Source organism: Geotrypetes seraphini, chromosome 7 (assembly GCF_902459505.1).
Source record: "Geotrypetes seraphini chromosome 7, aGeoSer1.1, whole genome shotgun sequence".
In the NCBI taxonomy this organism is placed as follows: domain Eukaryota; kingdom Metazoa; phylum Chordata; class Amphibia; order Gymnophiona; family Dermophiidae; genus Geotrypetes; species Geotrypetes seraphini.
Genome location: NC_047090.1, coordinates 62395221 through 62413765, shown reverse-complemented (window position 1 = coordinate 62413765; position 18545 = coordinate 62395221). Strand labels below are relative to the sequence as shown.

At 43.8% G+C, this 18545-nt stretch overlaps 1 protein-coding gene across 1 annotated transcript in view; it reads right to left on the bottom strand.

The window, feature by feature from the left end:
* Positions 1-7272: 7272 nt before the first annotated feature.
* Positions 7273-18545, bottom strand: part of SULT4A1 (sulfotransferase family 4A member 1) — an 87155-nt gene continuing 75882 nt past the window's right edge. The window contains exons 6-7 of the mRNA XM_033953051.1: positions 17028-17166; positions 7273-7843 (exon numbers count right to left, since the gene is read on the bottom strand). Coding sequence (XP_033808942.1) covers positions 7731-7843; positions 17028-17166 — 252 coding nt within the window. The 3' untranslated portion in view covers positions 7273-7730. The remainder of the gene's footprint in view (positions 7844-17027; positions 17167-18545) is intronic.

The window sequence follows — 18545 nt, the reverse complement described above, 5'->3', positions numbered from 1 at the left end:
GATTTTATTAATTGTTACCGACGAAGAGGGTTTTGAAGACCAGGCACGCTCTGCTCTTTTCCTTCGGATTTTCCATAAAGAGATAAGACAGAGTAACAGGAGTTTAAGTAGATTAGCATGACTAACTAAAGAGAAAATAGCACATGAAGTCAGAATGGATTTAAAACAGGCATTTATAAGAAGCCCCCTATAACAAAATTACCTCATAGGAAATAATTTTATAGCAACACACCTATGTATAGGCACCCATAGGCCACTTATTCTATACAGGAACGTAGGTGGTCTACTTCCCTTTATTGAGCACTCTCATAGTAGGTGAAACAAACACCAATAATGTAGGGCTCCTTTTACTAAGCTGCACTAGCATTTTTAGCACGCGCTAATCCCTGCGCTATGCGGAGAAACTAACGCCAGCTCAATGGAGGCGTTAGCATCTAGCGCATGCTAAAACCACTAGCGCAGCTTTGTAAAAGGAGCCCTTAGTCAGGGGAATACAGTAAAACCTTGGATTGCAAGTGACTTGGTTTGCAAGTGTTTTGCAAGACAAGCAAAACGTTTGATTCAATTTTAACTTGATATACAAGCAATGTCTTGCAATACAAGTACATACAGTATACGCACATCACAACTGAGACGATGGTTCTTCTCTCTCTGACGCTGCAGGAGTGTAGTGACTGTTCTAAATAAGCAAAGTCTTGCAATACGAGTACATACAGTATAGATGCATCAAATCATCACAACAGCTGATAGTTCTTCTCTCTCTGACGCTGCAAGAGTGCAATCACTGTTCTAAACGAGTGAAGTCTTTCAATACAAGTACATATAGTATTTTGTATTAAAGTTTTGGGGTTGTGGAACGAATCGTCTGAGTTTCCATTATTTCTTATGGGGGAAATTCACATTGAGATACGAATGTTTTGGATTACAAGCATGGTTTCAGAACGAATTATGCTCGCAAACCAAGGTTTTACTGTATATGACTAATGTTGCATTGTTCATGTTTCATTAATGTTCAGGTTGTACTGTTTGTGTTACATTGTTCATGTTGTATTGATTGTTGTTAATGTCAAACCGATAGCTCTTGCTGCTGTATGGATGGAGTGCTGTTACACTGATTACTGCTACTACATGATGCTGCTCTAATGGCCATGTTACATTGATTATATACCTGTACAGTACAATGTTACTATTTTAATGCTAGATCTATTTGTAATAAAATTTTACTGATTAAGGATTTGATTAGTGATTCACAAGTAGGCTTTACATTTATAGTTGAGACATGGATTACAGATCAGGATTCTCCAGTAGTGCTGGAAATTTGTACTATAGGGTATAAGATGCTTCATAGTCCTAGAAAAGATAGGAGGGGAGGTGGTTTGGCTTTAATCTATATGGATTTTTATTCTGTTACTTTTTTTAGAAACAATAATGGATTTGAAGCCGAAGATAATGATATGTCAACTTTCCGACACAGAATTTGCTAGTAACTTGGGATTTATTTTGATTTATAGACCTCCAGGTACCTGGTTATTCATTTATCAGAATTATAGAATATCATACTGTATTATTTAACCATTTTTTTCAAACTTAATTATGGCCCTCTTATTAAGCTGTGGTAGAGATTTCTACCGTGGCCCAGAATGCTAAATGCTCTGACACTCATAGAATTCTAAAGCTGAAGTTGACACATCCTCAGTGGGTATAGCTAATCACATCATATTATCTGCCATCCAGTTCACAGAAAGAAAAGAGAAAATCACCAACCCCACAAATGCAACAAAAGCAAAAAAAAAAAAAAAAAAGGGAAAGGGGGTGATGACCAAACAGAAGGAACAGCTGATCCAAATAAAGTAGTCCTTTATTGTGGATATTCACGAATTGAGCTCAACACAGGTACAAATATTTAGATTGTGAGCTCATTAGGGACAGAAAAAGGTCCTGCATATAATAAAAATGCAAATTACTTTGGTTGTATCTCAGAAAGGCAGTATATTAAAACTTCCTTTTCAGTAATTATGGACTCTTGATGAAGGCAATAGTGCTAAAACACGGCCTGTGTCAAGTCCGGTTCTTTTATTTCCACAAGGACAATTTTATTTGGATCACCTGTTCCTTTTGTTGGGCCATTCCCACCCTCTATTATCTGCCATCCAGCTAACACATGTTAAACAAAAATAAAAAAAATCTCTCTATGCATTAATTGAAAATGGACATCGTCTGAGGAAATCCTCAACAGTTAACAGAAACAGTTATTGCAGCATTCATTTTGACAACTGACACATGGTAAAAGCAAAGTTTTAACAGTGTTTGAATATGCTACTAAATTGGTGCACATTCATGGCCCAGATGTACTAAGGGCTCCTTTTATGAAGCCGCGTTAGCGGCTTTATCACACGTGACTTTTTATCACGTGCTAACCCCCACGCTAGCCGAAAAACTACCACCTGCTCAAGAAGAGGCGGTAGTGGCTAGAGTGGCCGGCAGTTTAGCGCGCGCTATTATACACGTTAAACCGCTAACGCGGCTTCGTAAAAGGAGCCCTAAATGGTTTTTTCCTCCATTTTGCGCTTCTGGTCTCTTAGCCCTTAATCAATAAAAGGATAGAGATATATTCAAAGTGGATAAAGCAAGCAGGGGAGACAATTGTATGCTTAAGTTCTGATCAGCGAGATGGGGATATCCCCTCTGAGCACCACAACACTGTCAGTGCCAAGGTAGTTTGTGGGAGAAGTATGCATGGATCCAGAAAATATGCAGGCACTGTGGATAGTCGGTGCCTGTATACCTAACTGAGCATATAGCATAAAGCAATTGAATCTTTGCCTGGTAGGTGATAGCATGGAATATCGGCTAGCACCCAAATAAGTTCTGGATCTGACATTGCCCAACACTGAATCTCCAAGTCTAATTCAGCCCATGGCTGTCAGAAGCTCTGAAAACACCGACCACTATAGGCTATCACCCAGCAGTGGCGTACCTAGGGTATGTGGCACCCGGGGCCCATCATTTTTTGACACCCCCCCCCCCCATGTAAAAAAAATTTTTTTTTATTTTTTGCAATAACCATGAAATGGAATAAATGGTCAGAATAGAAACAGGCAGTGAAAATTTTCTTTTATTGAACCTCATATATGTAACCATTATTCCAAACATAACATAACATAAATTATGTCTAAATTGTCATGACATTAGAAGTACATATGGAGTAGTTGCAGGTGATGCTTGGGACAGTTCTGATTGTGTTAGTTCGGTTTTATGTGTTTTTTGAATAGAAGGGTTTTTATTTCTTTTTGAAGGCTTTGCAGTATGTGGTCGATGTCAATTGGTTGTAGGGTTGGGGGTCGAGTGTTGCAGCTCGAATGGCTAGGAGGTTGTCGAACAGTTTTTTTCTTTTGACGTTTTTGGTTGGAGGGTGTGTGAATGGTGCACAAGTTCTCCTATGTCTGTTTGAAGTGGATTGAATTATTTAGCTGAAGAAATTAGTTACCCCCCATTCCACACACATTAATTCTCTTCCATTTTTGTTCCCATTATAAAAAACACTGATAAGTTCCCAGAAAAAAAATACATTAAAATAAGAAGTGAAAACAAAGGCCCCTACAGATGAGAACATAACATAAGAATAGCCTAACTGGGTCAGACCAATGGTCCATCATGCCCAGTAGCCCATTCTCATGGTAGCCAATCCAGGACACTAATACCTGGTCAAAACCCAAAGAGTAGCAACATTCCATGCTACCGATCCAGGACAAGCAGACACTTCCCCCATGTCTTAATAACAGATTATGGACTTTTCCTCCAGGAATTTGTCCAAATCTTTCTTAAAACCAGCTACACTATCTGCTTTTACCATAACTTCTGGCCACTTCATTTTTAAGTTTAGATCTTTCCTTTCAAACAGAGACCTTGCTAGATGTCAAATACAGCACAAGGTAACTTCACATGGACTTAGCTGTGCAGGAAATGTGAATCTCCTCATACACCCACCATATAGTGCAAAAATGTGCAAAGGTCTGTTTTTTTCTTTCGATCACTACATAGCCTAATGCCACACAAGCAGCGCTGTTACAAACATATTCTGTAGGTCAATGCTAAGGATAACAAAGTTTCCTTCCTTGGACCAGAAGGAGATAAACCACTGGAAGAGATCCCAAAACAACACCCAAAGACCCACTCAGTGTGTGAATCAGTTGAGTGGAGTGGACTAACTGGGGGGTGGAAATGGGCCCGGAGTTTGCTCAGCAGAATTTCCCAGACCACCTCTTCCTCTCAACACATTGACACGCTGCCACCATCACCACTAGGAACACCTCACTGGGTAGGCCAGCTATGCTATAAACTTTATAAAACACATTATTATATTTTCTTATAAAGCACATATTTTAACTGACCTCTCTGACATCCTCAGCCTTTCCATTCACAAAAATAGAAGGAAGAAAAGTTCCCATTTCCTGCTGTCTCATGTCCCCGGCCTATACAATATTTTTTTTCTGCAGACCCTTCAAAAGTCTGACCAAATCCTCGTTTCACTTGCATTATAAAGTACTGAGGATGCCATCTCTCCCCAATCCCAGGTCCTAAAGTCTAAGACAGTAGCGCAAACTAATGCTGCCAGATACAGGAAAAAAAAAATTTGATTCGATTCAGCCCTATTGAATTGGTTTTTCAATTCGATTTTCCTGCCCAGTTGGGTGATTTTTTTCAAAACTCCTGGTGGGTTTTATAGCTTTTTCACCCCCTTTGGCTTCTCCTAACCACACTGGCGCTGTGGTGTAAATAAAATAAAGAAACAAAAAGGACTTTTCCTCTTTCTGTTAAATCCTAGCTCACGTTTGCAGTCCAACACCAGCTCTGGCAGGATACACATTTCAAATCTGACATGTTATAATCACAAAACAGAAAATAAAATTAATTTTTCTACCTTTTGTTGTCTGGTTATATTTCAAATCTTGTTGGTCCAAGGCTCTGGTTTTCTTCTGATAACTTGCTTGCCAGGGTCTCCTTCTTTCTGCATGCTAACCATCCATCTGCCAACTCTGTCCTCCCTTTCCATTTCCCTTCCCTTCCCAGGAAGTCTGGTATCTTTCCTTTTTTTCATCTCCCTCCACAGATCCACCTTTTCTTAAATACCCTTTCATCCGGCATCTCTCCCTCCTTCCCCACCATCCCAGAGTCCACCATCTCTCCGTTTCTTTTCCTAATTTCCCTCCTATCCAGTATCTCTATCCCTCCTCCACACCATCCCTTGTGTCCAATTTCTCTCCCTTTCTGTTCCTTCCCTCCCTAAATCCCATGGTCCATCATCTCTCTCCCTCTCCTCTATTTTCAGACCCATTATTTCTTCCCCCCCCCCAAAGTTTGGCATATGCATGTCTCTTTGAACACCCCCTTCCCTCCGTGTACTTCTAAATCATGGTCCCCCCCCAAAGGCCTGTCCCCCCTTAAATGTCTGCCTGTCCCTCCTTGAAGGCCTGCACCCCCCTTGAAGGCCTGTCCCTTCCCCTTGTAGGCCTGTCCCCCCCTTGAAGGCCTGCCTGCCTGTCCCCCCCTTGAAGGTCTGCACCCCCTGAAGGCCTGCACCCCCCCGAAGGCCTGTCCCCCACTTGAAGGCCTGTCCCACCCCCTTGTAGCTTCTCCCCCCCCCTTGTAGGCCTGTCCCTCCTTGAAGGCCTGCCTGCCTGCCTTTCCCCCCTTGAAGGCCTGTCCCCCCTTGAAGGCCTGCACCCCCTTGAAGGCCTGCACCACCCCCCTCGAAGGCCTGCCCTCCCTTGAAGGTCTGCACCCCCCCCCGAAGGCCTGTCCCCCACTTGAAGGCTTGTACCACCCCCTTGTAGCTTCTCCCCCCCTTGTAGGCCTGTCCCCCCCTTGAAGGCCTGCCTGCCTGCCTTTCCCCCCCTTGAAGGCCTGCCCCCCCTTGAAGGACTGCACCCCCCCCCCCGAAGGCCTGCACTCCCTTGAAGGCCTGTCCCCCCCTTGAAGGCCTGTCCCACCCCCTGTAGGCCTGTCCCCCCCTTGTAGGCCTGTCCCCCCTTTAAGGCCTGCCTGCCTGCCTTTCCCCCCCTTGAAGGCCTGTCTCCCCCTTGAAGGCCTGCACCCCCCTTGAAGGCCTGCACCCCCCTTGTAGGCCTGTCCCCCCCTTGAAGGCCTGCCTGCCTTTCCCCCCTTGAAGGCCTGTTCCCCCCCTTGAAGGCCTGCACCCCCTTGCAGGTCTGCACCCCCCCAAAGGCCTACACCCCCCCCCGAAGGCCTGCACCCCCCTGAAGGCCTGCCTGCCCCCCTTGAAGGCCTGCACCCCTTGAAGGTCTGCACCCCCCCCGAAGGCCTGTCCCCCCTTGAAGGCCTGCCTGCCTGCCTGTCACCCCCCTCCCCCTTGAAAGCCTGCTTGCCTGCCCGCCCGCCCCACCCTGAAGGCCTGATGCCCCGACCCACCCCGAAGGACCGCTCGCCCCCCTGGCCTCCCCGCACCACCTATGAACAGCCGCAGCAGGATCACGAAGTCAGCGTCAGCGATCCCTGCGCTGCTTCCTGCGCCACGGTCCCGCCCCTCCTCTGACGTCAGAGGAGGGGCGGGATCGCGGCGCAGGAAGCAGCGCAGGGATGCTGACGCTGACTTCGCGATCCTGCTGCGGGCTGCTTCACAGGTGGTGCAGGAAGGTCAGTGGGGCGAGCGGTCCTTCGGGGGTGGCGGGGGACTGAACGGCAAGGCCGGGAACACCCCCTTAGGGCTGGTACCCGGGGCGGCCCGCCCCCCCCTAGGTACGCCACTGTCACCCAGAAAGATTTTTTCCATAAGCACAGAAAGGGGAAAGTGCTTTTTGAATAAGGCTCATAAAACGAGACTGGATTTATGATGCCATTTGTAACTATCCATCTAACCGTGACTGTTTAGAGTCTGTCTGTAAGTAAAAGGGAATTTGTGAGTTTTGTTAATTTGGCTGCATCCAAAGTTTCTGGAGAACTACTGGTCTGCAAATTAAAGAATGTACAAATGAAAAAATTAATTTTTAAATGATACATAATGAGTATTACTGCTTGCTAAGTGTACTTTTAAAAAAAATTGCAGTGTACAGAGAGCAGGGTGTTCTTTAAAACCTGGTGCCTATTTGTTTTACAAACCGTTCTCTCAAGTAAATATTGGTGAACATGGAATTGATAGAGAGATTTTTTATTATTATTTGCATTAATGGTTATTATTCATAGCATCAAAATTAGTGTGTGTCTGATAAAGAAATACATGAAATTTTCAACTTTTTAGTCATTAATAAGTGGAACCTTAGTTTATATCCTAAAAAGTAGAACTGTAAAAATCAATATAACCCTGAGATATTTCTAATATAAAGGTCTGTTGTTAGTGATTTTCTTGTAAAATGACTTCTTTTTGGTTTATTTATCTTTATTTAACTAGTCAGTTAAAAGCTTTATAAAATATATTAAATAATCTGGGGCAGAAAAGGTATACATTCAACTAGCATATAAGATACATATTTTATACATAGATACTCACGTTCCATAGCAGCTGTATTTTTTCTTACATTGAAGAATCTTGTATAACTGATTAAAGACTTGAAATAGGAAAAGAAAAGCAGCTGATTTGGATAAATCCAACTTCCTTACAATTACCTGATTGTTTTAGCATCACGTTACACAGAATAGCTACAGTGGTTTGTCCAGAAGGTAATGGATGCATAAAGCTAGCTATTGTTTGGGAATTGTATGCATGCTTTTCTTATTTACAAGCTAAAGTCAAATATCAGATCAGATTTTCCCATCTTCTGTTTATAAACAAAGTCAAATCTCTCATTCATTGATACGGTGAAGATATCCTTCCACAGACCAACTCTTCCTGAAACACAAAAGAAAAACGAGACTCAACCACCATCCATGCGGCACCATTTCTAAAATATGAGGTACCTGGACAAATCTTGGATTTCAAAATTCCAACTTTTGTTGTGCAGAGTTTAAGAAATTAAGGCGATACATGGTTGGGATGATCCTAGAGCACAGCTTTAGTGTGATTTTATAGTACTGAATCTAAGCACCATCCAGCAAAATTTCATCAAATCAGATGTCCTACAGTTATCCAAATAAGTTTGCCTGGATATTCTGTGGTTACATTTATCCAGTTAAGTTATACACTTCTCCCTCGGTATTCGCAGGGATTAGGGGCAGAGCCAGACTGCAAAGTGTGAAAAATCACGAATAACTTTGTGCCGGCTGACCCTCCTCCGGACCTTATCTGGTGGTTTCCGCCTCCGATCGCCTCCCTCCATGTGTGTTGCGTGTTTGCGGGGGGCCAGTGCAGGTGCTTCAGTCTCCTCTTTCCCTGCTTCGGTGTTGGGCCGGGGGAGTGGAGAGGCGGCGGCGGGAGGATGCAGGTAAGAGGTGCTTGCCGGGGGGAGGGGGTGGGGTTGATAATTAATAAAGGGCAGTGAACCAGAATCTGCGTCCCCCGGAACCTTACCTGGTGGTCTAGCGGGGCAGGAGTGATCTTCCTATGATCCTGCCCCGTGCAAAGCCGTCATCAGAATGGCTGCTGGGAGTTCCCGTTGTAGTCTCGAGACTACAACAGGAACTCACGGCAGCCATTCTGATGATGGCTCTGCATGGGGCAGGAGCATAGGAAGATTGCTCCTGCCCCGCTAGACCACCAGGTAAGGTTCCGGGAAAGCTTGGATGGCTTAAAATTGCCAAAAAATGAAAATAGTTTTTTTGTTAAAAAAAAATCATGAATAACCAAATCAGTGAATACTGAAACCATGGATTTGGAGGGAGAAGTGTACTATAACTTTCACATGTGAATCAGGAATATCACGTCATGCTTATGGAATTCAGGAGTAGCGAGACCCTGATGCTCCTTCTGACCTGGACAAATCATTGCCTCAGGTACAAATAGAGTGTGAGTTCTCAAGGGACAAGAAAAAATCCTACTCTACCTGAATGTAACTTGCCTTTGAGCTACTACTGAAAAGGCATGAACTAAATATAACATCAGACTATAAAAACTGTCAAAATGGGTCAGACCAAAGGTCTATCTAGCTCTACATCTTGTTTCCAGCATTAGCCAATCCAGGGCACAAGCACTTGGCAGAATCCCCAAAAATGCTGCTAACCCCCTAGATCAGGGGTCTGCAACCTTTAAGACATAAAGAGCCACTTGGACCCGTTTTCGAAAAGAAAAAAAAAACTTGGAGCCGCAAAACCATTATAAAACAAATCTAACACTGCATATATTGTTTCTTATCTTAATGCTATATACAGGATCACTAAATTGAAAATAAAATCATTTTTCCTACCTTTGCTATTTGGTGATTTCATGAGTCTCTGGTTGCACTTTCTTCTTCTGACTGTGCATCCAATCTTTCTTCCTTTCTTTCAGCCTCCTGTATGTTTCCTCTCCTCCAGACCTCATTCTCTCCCCCAACTTTTTCTTTGTCTCCCTGTTCCCCCTTCTTTCTGTCTCCGTGCCGTCCCCCAAGCCACTCGGTTTGCTGCCACCGCAATCAGGGAACAGCCCCCAAGCCACCACCGTCCCAAGCTTTCCCTGCAGAAGTGTTGCGCTGACCAGCATTCCGCTCCCTGACGTCAATTCTGACGTAGGAGAGGAAGTTCCGGGCCAACAAGGCATTTCTCCTCATTCCATCCAGCCTGAGCCCCATCTCTCCTTGATCCAGCATTTCCCTTCTGTGTCTGTCAGAATTACCATTCCACCTATTTTCCAGCATCACCCTTCTTTGTGTCCATCTCACCTATATCCCTATCTCACCACTTTTTCAGAATCTTCATTTGTCTCTGTCCTTATCTTTACGCCATGTTCACCATTTGCCCTTTCAATGTCTTTATCTCCCCCCACACACTTTTTCAGCATTACTTCTATGTCTCTATTTCACCTCCTCTTCATGTCCCCTCTGTATCTCTATCCTTATTCAGTAGGTCCTGCTTAACCCTTCTCTTCTTTGTGTCACTATCTCCATTTTCAGCTTTCCCCCCTTTTCCTTTGTTACTGCACCCTGTAGCTAGAATCTTTCCACCCTCCCTCCACTCCGGCCCAGCCCAGTATGAAATATTTCCTTTTGTTTCCCTCCCCTCTCTCTTTCTTTCTCTCTTCCCCTCCCTCACCCATGAGTCCTGCATCTGGCCCTCTCCCTTCTACCTGCACCTGGCAACACCCCCCTGCTCCGCGGCTCTCTTCAGCAACTTGTCAGCAGCAGTGATCAAGACAAGCTGCCGACATCGAGGCCTTCCCTCTACGAGTCCCGCCTTTGTGGAAAAAGGAAGTTGAAACAAGCGGGACTCGCAGAGGGTAGGCCCCGACGTCAGAAGCTTGTGTCGATCGCTGCTGCTGAGTTGCCGAAGAGAGCCGCGGAGCAGGGGATGTGGCCGGAAGCAGGTAGAAGGGAGAGGGAGATAGGAAGGCTGTAGATCTCCGGAGCATGACACCGACCCCGGCCAGGATGATTTCTTTTTCAGACGTGCACCTTACAAGTCCGGCGTCGCGGCGGGAAATAGCAATGCTGAGCAGTGAGCTCAGCACTACACAGATGAAAGCCTTGCTTGCTGATTGGTCCGGCGGCACGGCGGGGCGGGGCCGCCGGACCAATCAGCAAGCAAGGCTTTCATCTGTGTATGTGCTGAGCTCACTGCTCAGCATGGCTATTTCCCGCCGCGACGCCGGACTTGTAACTGCATGCCTGCGTGACACACTACCGGAGCCGCAGCAAAGGTGGAAAAGAGCCGCATGCGGCTCTGGAGCCGCAGGTTGCCGACCCCCGCCCTAGATAAACAGTGCCTTTCCCCAAGTCTACCTTAATAATGGTTTTTGGACATTATTTTCAGGAATTTGTCCAAATCATTTTTTTAAAACCCAGCTACACTAAGGGTTGTACCTAATGTATTACTTTATAAAAATAGAAAGATCAGGGGACACAACTTGAAATTTCAGCAGTATATTTAAAACAAACTGGAGAAAATATATTTTTTCACTCATAGTAACATAGTAACATAGTAGATGACGGCAGATAAAGACCCAAATGGTCCATCCAGTCTGCCCAATCTGATTCAATTTAAATTTTTTTTTTTTTTTCTTCTTAGCTATTTCTGGGCGAGAATCCAAAGCTTTACCCGGTACTGTGCTTGGGTTCCAACTGCCAAAATCTCTGTTAAGACTTACTCCAGCCCATCTACACCCTCCCAGCTATTGAAGCCCTCCCCTGCCCATCCTCCTCCAAACGGCCATACACAGACACAGACCGTACAAGTCTGCCCAGTAACTGGCCTAGTTCAATATTTAATATTATTTTCTGATTCTAAATCTTCTGTGTTCATCCCACGCTTCTTTGAACTCAGTCACAGTTTTACTCTCTACCACCTCTCTCGGGAGCACATTCCAGGCATCCACCACCCTCTCCGTAAAGTAGAATTTCCTAACATTGCCCCTGAATCTACCACCCCTCAACCTCAAATTATGTCCTCTGGTTTTACCATTTTCCTTTCTCTGGAAAAGATTTTGTTCTACATTAATACCCTTTAAGTATTTGAACGTCTGAATCATATCTCCCCTGTCTCTCCTTTCCTCTAGGGTATACATATTCAGGGCTTCCAGTCTCTCCTCATACGTCTTCTGGCGCAAGCCTCCTATCATTTTCGTCGCCCTCCTCTGGACCGCCTCAAGTCTTCTTACGTCTTTCGCCAGATACGGTCTCCAAAACTGAACACAATACTCCAAGTGGGGCCTCACCAATGACCTGTACAGGGGCATCAACACCTTCTTCCTTCTACTGACTACGCCTCTCTTTATACAGCCCAGAATCCTTCTGGCAGCAGCCACTGCCTTGTCACACTGTTTTTTCGCCTTTAGATCTTCGGACACTATCACCCCAAGGTCCGTCTCCCCGTCCGTGCATATCAGCTTCTCTCCTCCCAGCATATACGGTTCCTTCCTATTATTAATCCCCAAATGCATTACTCTGCATTTCTTTGCATTGAATTTTAGTTGCCAGGCATTAGACCATTCCTCTAACTTTTGCAGATCCTTTTTCATATTCTCCACTCCCTCTTCGGTGTCTACTCTGTTACAAATCTTGGTATCATCTGCAAAAAGGCACACTTTTCCTTCTAACCCTTCAGCAATGTCACTTACATACATATTGAACAGGATTGGCCCCAGCACCGAACCCTGAGGGACTCCACTAGTCACCTTTCCTTCCTTTGAGCGACTTCCATTAACCACCACCCTCTGGCGTCTGTCCGACAGCCAGTTTCTGACCCAGTTCACCACTTTGGGTCCTAACTTCAGCCCTTCAAGTTTGTTCAACAGCCTCCTATGAGGAACTGTATCAAAGGCTTTGCTGAAATCCAAGTAAATTACATCTAGCATATGTCCTCAATCCAGCTCTCTGGTCACCCAATCAAAAAATTCAATCAGGTTCGTTTGGCACGATTTACCTTTTGTAAAGCCATGTTGCCTCGGATCCTGTAACCCATTAGATTCAAGGAAATACACTATCCTTTCTATCAGCAACACTTCCATTATTTTTCCAACAACTGAAGTGAGGCTCACCGGCCTGTAGTTTCCTGCTTCATCCCTGTGACCACTTTTATGAATAGGGACCACATCCGCTCTCCTCCAATCCCCAGGAATCACTCCCGTCTCCAGAGATTTGTTGAACAAGTCTTTAATAGGACTCGCCAGAATCTCTCTGAGCTCCCTTAGTATCCTAGGATGGATCCCGTCTGGTCCCATCGCTTTGTCCACCTTCAGTTTTTCAAGTTGCTCATAAACACCCTCCTCCGTGAACGGCGCAGAATCTACTCCATTTTCTCGTGTAACTTTGCCAGACAATCTCGGTCCTTCTCCAGGATTTTCTTCTGTGAACACAGAACAGAAGTATTTGTTTAGCACATTTGCTTTCTCCTCATCACTCTCCACATATTTGTTCCCAGCATCTTTTAGCCTAGCAATTCCATTTTTTATCTTCCTCCTTTCACTAATATATCTGAAAAAATTTTTATCTCCCTTTTTTACATTTTTAGCCATTTGTTCTTCCGCCTGTGCCTTCGCCAAATGTATCTCTCTCTTGGCTTCTTTCAGTTTCACCCTGTAGTCCTTTCTGCTCTCCTCTTCTTGGGTTTTTTTATATTTCATGAACGCCAACTGTTTCGCCTTTATTTTCTCAGCCACTAGGTTGGAGAACCATATCGGCTTCCTTTTTCTCTTGTTTTTATTGATTTTCTTCACATAAAGGTCCGTAGCCATTTTTATCGCTCCTTTCAGCTTAGACCACTGTCTTTCCACTTCTCTTATGTCCTCCCATCCTAACAGCTCTTTCTTCAGGTACTTTCCCATTGCATTAAAGTCCGTACGTTTGAAATCTAGGACTTTAAGTATCGTGCGGCCGCTCTCCACTTTAGCCGTTATATCAAACCAAACCGTTTGATGATCGCTACTACCCAGGTGAGCACCCACTCGAACATTAGAGATACTCTCTCCATTTGTGAGGACCAGATCCAATATCGCTTAACACATAATTAAGCTCTGGAATTCATTGCCACAAGATGTGGTGAAAGCAGTTAGGGGTCCTTTAATCAAGATGCGGTAGGGGGTTTAACGCGCATAATATCGCATGTTAAACCGCCTGCCGTGCTTGCCGCTAACGCCTGCATTGAGCGTTAGTTTTTTAGCCGGACGTGTGGGTTAGCGCGTGATGAAATGTGTGATGTGCTAACCCCGCTAGCGCGGCTTTATCAAGCCGGGTTAGCGCGTCGGACATTTCATCATACACTAACCCCCGCAGCCGGCTAAAAATCTAGTGTGTGACATCAGCACTCACCAGTTAGTGCCAGGGCAGTCCAGAGGTGGGGTTAGGAAGGACCAGGGGTTACAAGGGCATCGACAATATTCAGTGCAAGTACCTGCCTAGCTAATTTGGGCTTATAGGACAGCACTTTGCCTGGTTAGCTATGCAGATATGGCATTGAATTTCAGACATATCCACAAAACTGCCAGGTGCCACTAAAGACCTGGATATGCAGTGTCGGGGTCCAGATAAGGGTCCATCACTGAATATCTGGGTCTAAGTTAGCAGCTGTCAATGTTTAAGGCAGTGGTTCCCAAACCTGGCCAATCATATTTCAGGATATCCACATAAGAGAGATCTGCATACATTGCCTCCACTGCATGTAAATCTCTTTCATGAATATTCTTTATGGATTTCCTAAAAACCTGAGTGGTTGGAGTTAGAGAATGACACAGGGACAAATTTTCCTCGGCCCTGCGGAAACTCATTGTCCCATCCCTGTGAGTTCTTGCCCCATTCCTGCAAGCTCTGTCCTCATCTGCACAAGCCTCAAACACTTTCAAATCACATGTGTTCGAGGCCTGTGCGGTTAAGGCAGAGCTACAGGAATAGGACAGGGACAGCGACAAAATTGACAGGGACAGGGTGGGAAAATTGAGTTCCTGCGGGGACAATTTTGTCTGTGTCATTCTCTAGTTGGAGTGCCTCCAGGACCAGGTGTGGGAACCATCGGTTTAAGGCAATGCTGGCTGAATATAGACCCAATACTTTTCTCAGTTAAATGATTGTTACAAATACAAACATTCCAGATGATTAAGATCCTATCTTCAGGAATTGATACAGAAACTGGTATAGACTTTGCAGAACCATGGATTTCTCTGTGGGTCATTTAGTAGTTGCAGACCTTCCAGCGGATAGAATCCATACCATGAAGCTCAGGCGAATAAGGAATCCCCACGTATAGTGTGCTCGTGTCTCACTACTATATCTAATACTCCTGTTTGATAAACTGTGTAAATGTCACCCACCTTGTTCACTGTTTGAATCATGAAACTGTTGTGTGTTGTGAAGCAAATAATTAAGCAGTTCCCTGCTTCATATCTTCAGAATAAAAGAATCAATGTGCTATAAGGGAAACAAATAGGTAAAATAAAATAAAATGATGTATGCAATAATACCAAATAAAACCAAAATGCATGTAGAAGAAATCATATTTTAACTGAAACTAGGAAAAAAAAACTTAGAAATTTGTGATAAAGAGACAAAAACAAAATTGGAGAGAAAAAAATGCAAAAATAAATAACTAAAACTAGTTAATTAGCAAAATGAATGCAGAAATAATCATGTAAGAATTTTAGGGGCTAGCACCTGTTCAGCAGCACTATCCAGAAAGAGACCATTATCTGGATAATGGAAAGCCAATACTCTGTCTGGTGGCCACAATCTAGATAATGCTCCTAAATATCTGGATTGTGGGACATCTTTCTCTTCCCTCTTTCCATCACCCTTCTCCAGAATATGACATCTCTTCCTTCTTTGAGTCATCTCTCCTCCCTCCCAGTGCAACATTTCTCCCTCCCTCCTCCAACCTCTATAATGTCCAACAATTTTCCCTCTTTCTTTCTTTCCCCATGTATATTATCTCTCTTTCCCTCTCACACCACACACCTATGTCCAACAATTATTTTTCTCTTCTCTCACCCACCAACAGCACTTATATTTCCCTCCCTTCTCACCACCCCACCCATTCATCTCTCTTTCCTTCCCTTCCTAATTCCCAGCATGTGTAGCATCCATCCTTCCCAACCCCCCTCTCAGCCCGTGTAGCATCTGTCCTTCCCTGCCTTCCAAAACCCCTTCCAGTCTGTGCAATATCTATCCTTTTTGCCTTCCCAACTCCCCACCCCCTCCACAGCCTGTGCAGCATCTGTCTTTCCCACATTCCCACAATCAGCCCACCCCCTCAGCTGGATCCTGTGGTACGACCTCTTTCCAGTTCCCGACTCCCTCACCAACCACCTCTCCGCCACTGTAATTTAAAATCTTTTGACAGCCGGCAGCATAACAAAGTGAGCCCTCTGCTGTTGGCCTGCCCCTGAAGCTTTCTTTCTGCAGCACTTCCTCTTCCCACATAGGCAGGATGCTGTAGAAAGGACATTTCTGGGGCAGACTGACAGTGGGATGCTCACTTCGTTGTGCTGCCAGCTGCCTGAAGATTTTAAATTACAGCGGCGGGGAGATGATAGGTGGGGGAGTCAGGAAAGCCAGACTTCTGGTTGCTAATTTATAGGGAAGCCATGGCTCCTGTGGTCTCCCCCGTTCTGACACCTATTTCAACTACCCAATACTCCTAAGGACAGGGCAGGGTGATTTCAACTACCCCAACACTGACTGGACAATAAATAAATAAATTATATCTCCTGATGCAGACCTTCTCAAGACATGATATTATGTTGATAGGTGATCTGTTGGCAACACACAGATGCAGATAAGTTCTAAAAATTGTTTTAATTGTAATGATGAATATTTATAACTTATGAAGGTTTTTGAACACTGGATACACATTGAATGCATGAAAAATATTGTTTTTGTAATCTATGGATTAACTGAATACAAAAGATTGTAAAATTATAAGGGTTGATGACAAGGTGTTTGGTGATAGTATTTTATTAAATCTGTATGATCTAAAGATGCTTTCTGATAGTCCAATTTCCTATTATAAATTAGAGTTAAAGGAGGGGATTTTATTGGATTGGTTTTGATGGTGTGCCAGCAGTATTTATATATACAGTATATACATAGCTGTGTATATATATACATACATCTATATATATATATGTCTGTATGTATGTGTATATATATAGATGTATGTATGTATATATATATATATATATGCCTTTATGTATGTGTGTATATATATATATATATGTATATATATATATCTTTATATAAAGAGAGAGAAAGAGACATACTGTATATAAGGTTTTTTGTTTATTTCCTGATGCCTTTATAAAATAGGCACATTTCTGGAACTTTTTATTGGCACCCTACTATAGAATTATCCAATAATATGTTTAGATTGCAGATCGAACACTGTGTACTTAAAAAAAATATTCCTTAATTAAAATGAGTATTTTGATATAGCAATTATTGTACAATGCAGCATTTTTTCTCAGATGGAAAGTAACATTTGCATCTAGTACAGACAGCTTTATAAAACTATACAAAACCTACCCCTGCCCACTGGCAGTGCATCGGCATTACAGCACTGGTCAATGAGTTGGTGACAGTGTTCTATCATGGATTCTAACTGAGCTTTATCATACGAAACTCCTAGGAATCTTACAAGCTGCTCAACCATTGTTGCAAGGTCCTGGAAGATAACACAAAAGACATGAAAAACAATTTGTAAATGTCAAGATAAGGAATGACTTACAGATTGCTATGATAAAATTCACATTTACAACTAATTTAAAAAAAAAAAAAAAAAAAAAAGCCATCAGCTGCATCACCATTTCAATTTAATTATAATGAAAACAGAATTAATACTGTGCTCATCTCTGTTCAAAATGAATTTTGTTTGCTGTTGCACAAATTTGGGAAGAGGGAGAGAGGGTTAGTGTACATTTGCCCTGGAGTACAGGCCTCATTTGTTAGTGTGCATTCAATTTGTTAGTGTTCCCTAAAAAAATTCTAGATCCAGATGTTCTCTTGAGTTGAACTGACACCTGGTAACCACATAGTGAGTAACCCCCTCTTGTGGTTTTCTTGGCATAATACAGGAGAAGGGCCAATGCAGAAAGATACTGCAAGCTCAGCCATATAGTTGTCATGAGGTATATGTGCACCCAGTGGCATACCTAGCATATGTGACACCCGGGGCCCATCATTTTTTAACCCCCCCCCCATCTATATGAAAAATATGATTTTTAGTAACAATCCACATATCGCACAACAAGAGTGTACCTACGAAAAGGCAGCATCTTAAACACTGCACTAGAACACCAGCGGCGGTGGCAGCATTTTCCCAATGGCAGTGGCATAGGGGAGGGGGGGGAGAAAGAAAGAAACGGGGGGGGGGGGGAGACAGGGAGCCAGAAAAAAAGGGGGCAGGGTGAAACAAAGAAAAAGAAAAAATGAGGCACGGAGAGAGAGAGAAAAAGACAGACAGAGAGAAAGAAAGAAGGGGGCAGGGTGAAATAAAGAAAGAAATGGGGCACGAAGAGAGAGACAGAAAGACAGACATAGAGAAAGAAAGGGGGCATGGAGAGAGAAAGAAAGAAGGGGACAGGATGAAAGAAAGAAAAAGTTGGGGGAAGGAATGAGGTCTGGAGGAGAGGAAGCATACAGGAGGCTAAAAGAAGGGAAGAAATATTGGATGCACAGTCAGAAGAATAAAGTGCAACCAGAGACTGATGAAATTACCAAACAAAGGGAGGAAAAATGATTTTATTTTCAATTTAGTGATCAAAATGTGTCAGTTTTGAGAATTTATATATGCTGTCTATATTTTGCACTATGGCCCTCTTTTACTAAACCGCAATAGCAGTTTTTGGTGCAGGGAGCCTATGAGCGTTGAGAGCAGCATGGGGCATTCAGCGCAGCTCCCTGCGCTAAAAAACACTATCGCGGTTTAGTAAAAAGGGAGGGAGTATATCAGTGGCGTACCAAGGGGGGGGAAGCGGTCCACCCCGGGTGCAGCCGGCCTGGTCTCTATCGCTCTCCCTCTCTCCTTACTGCCACCCTTCTTAC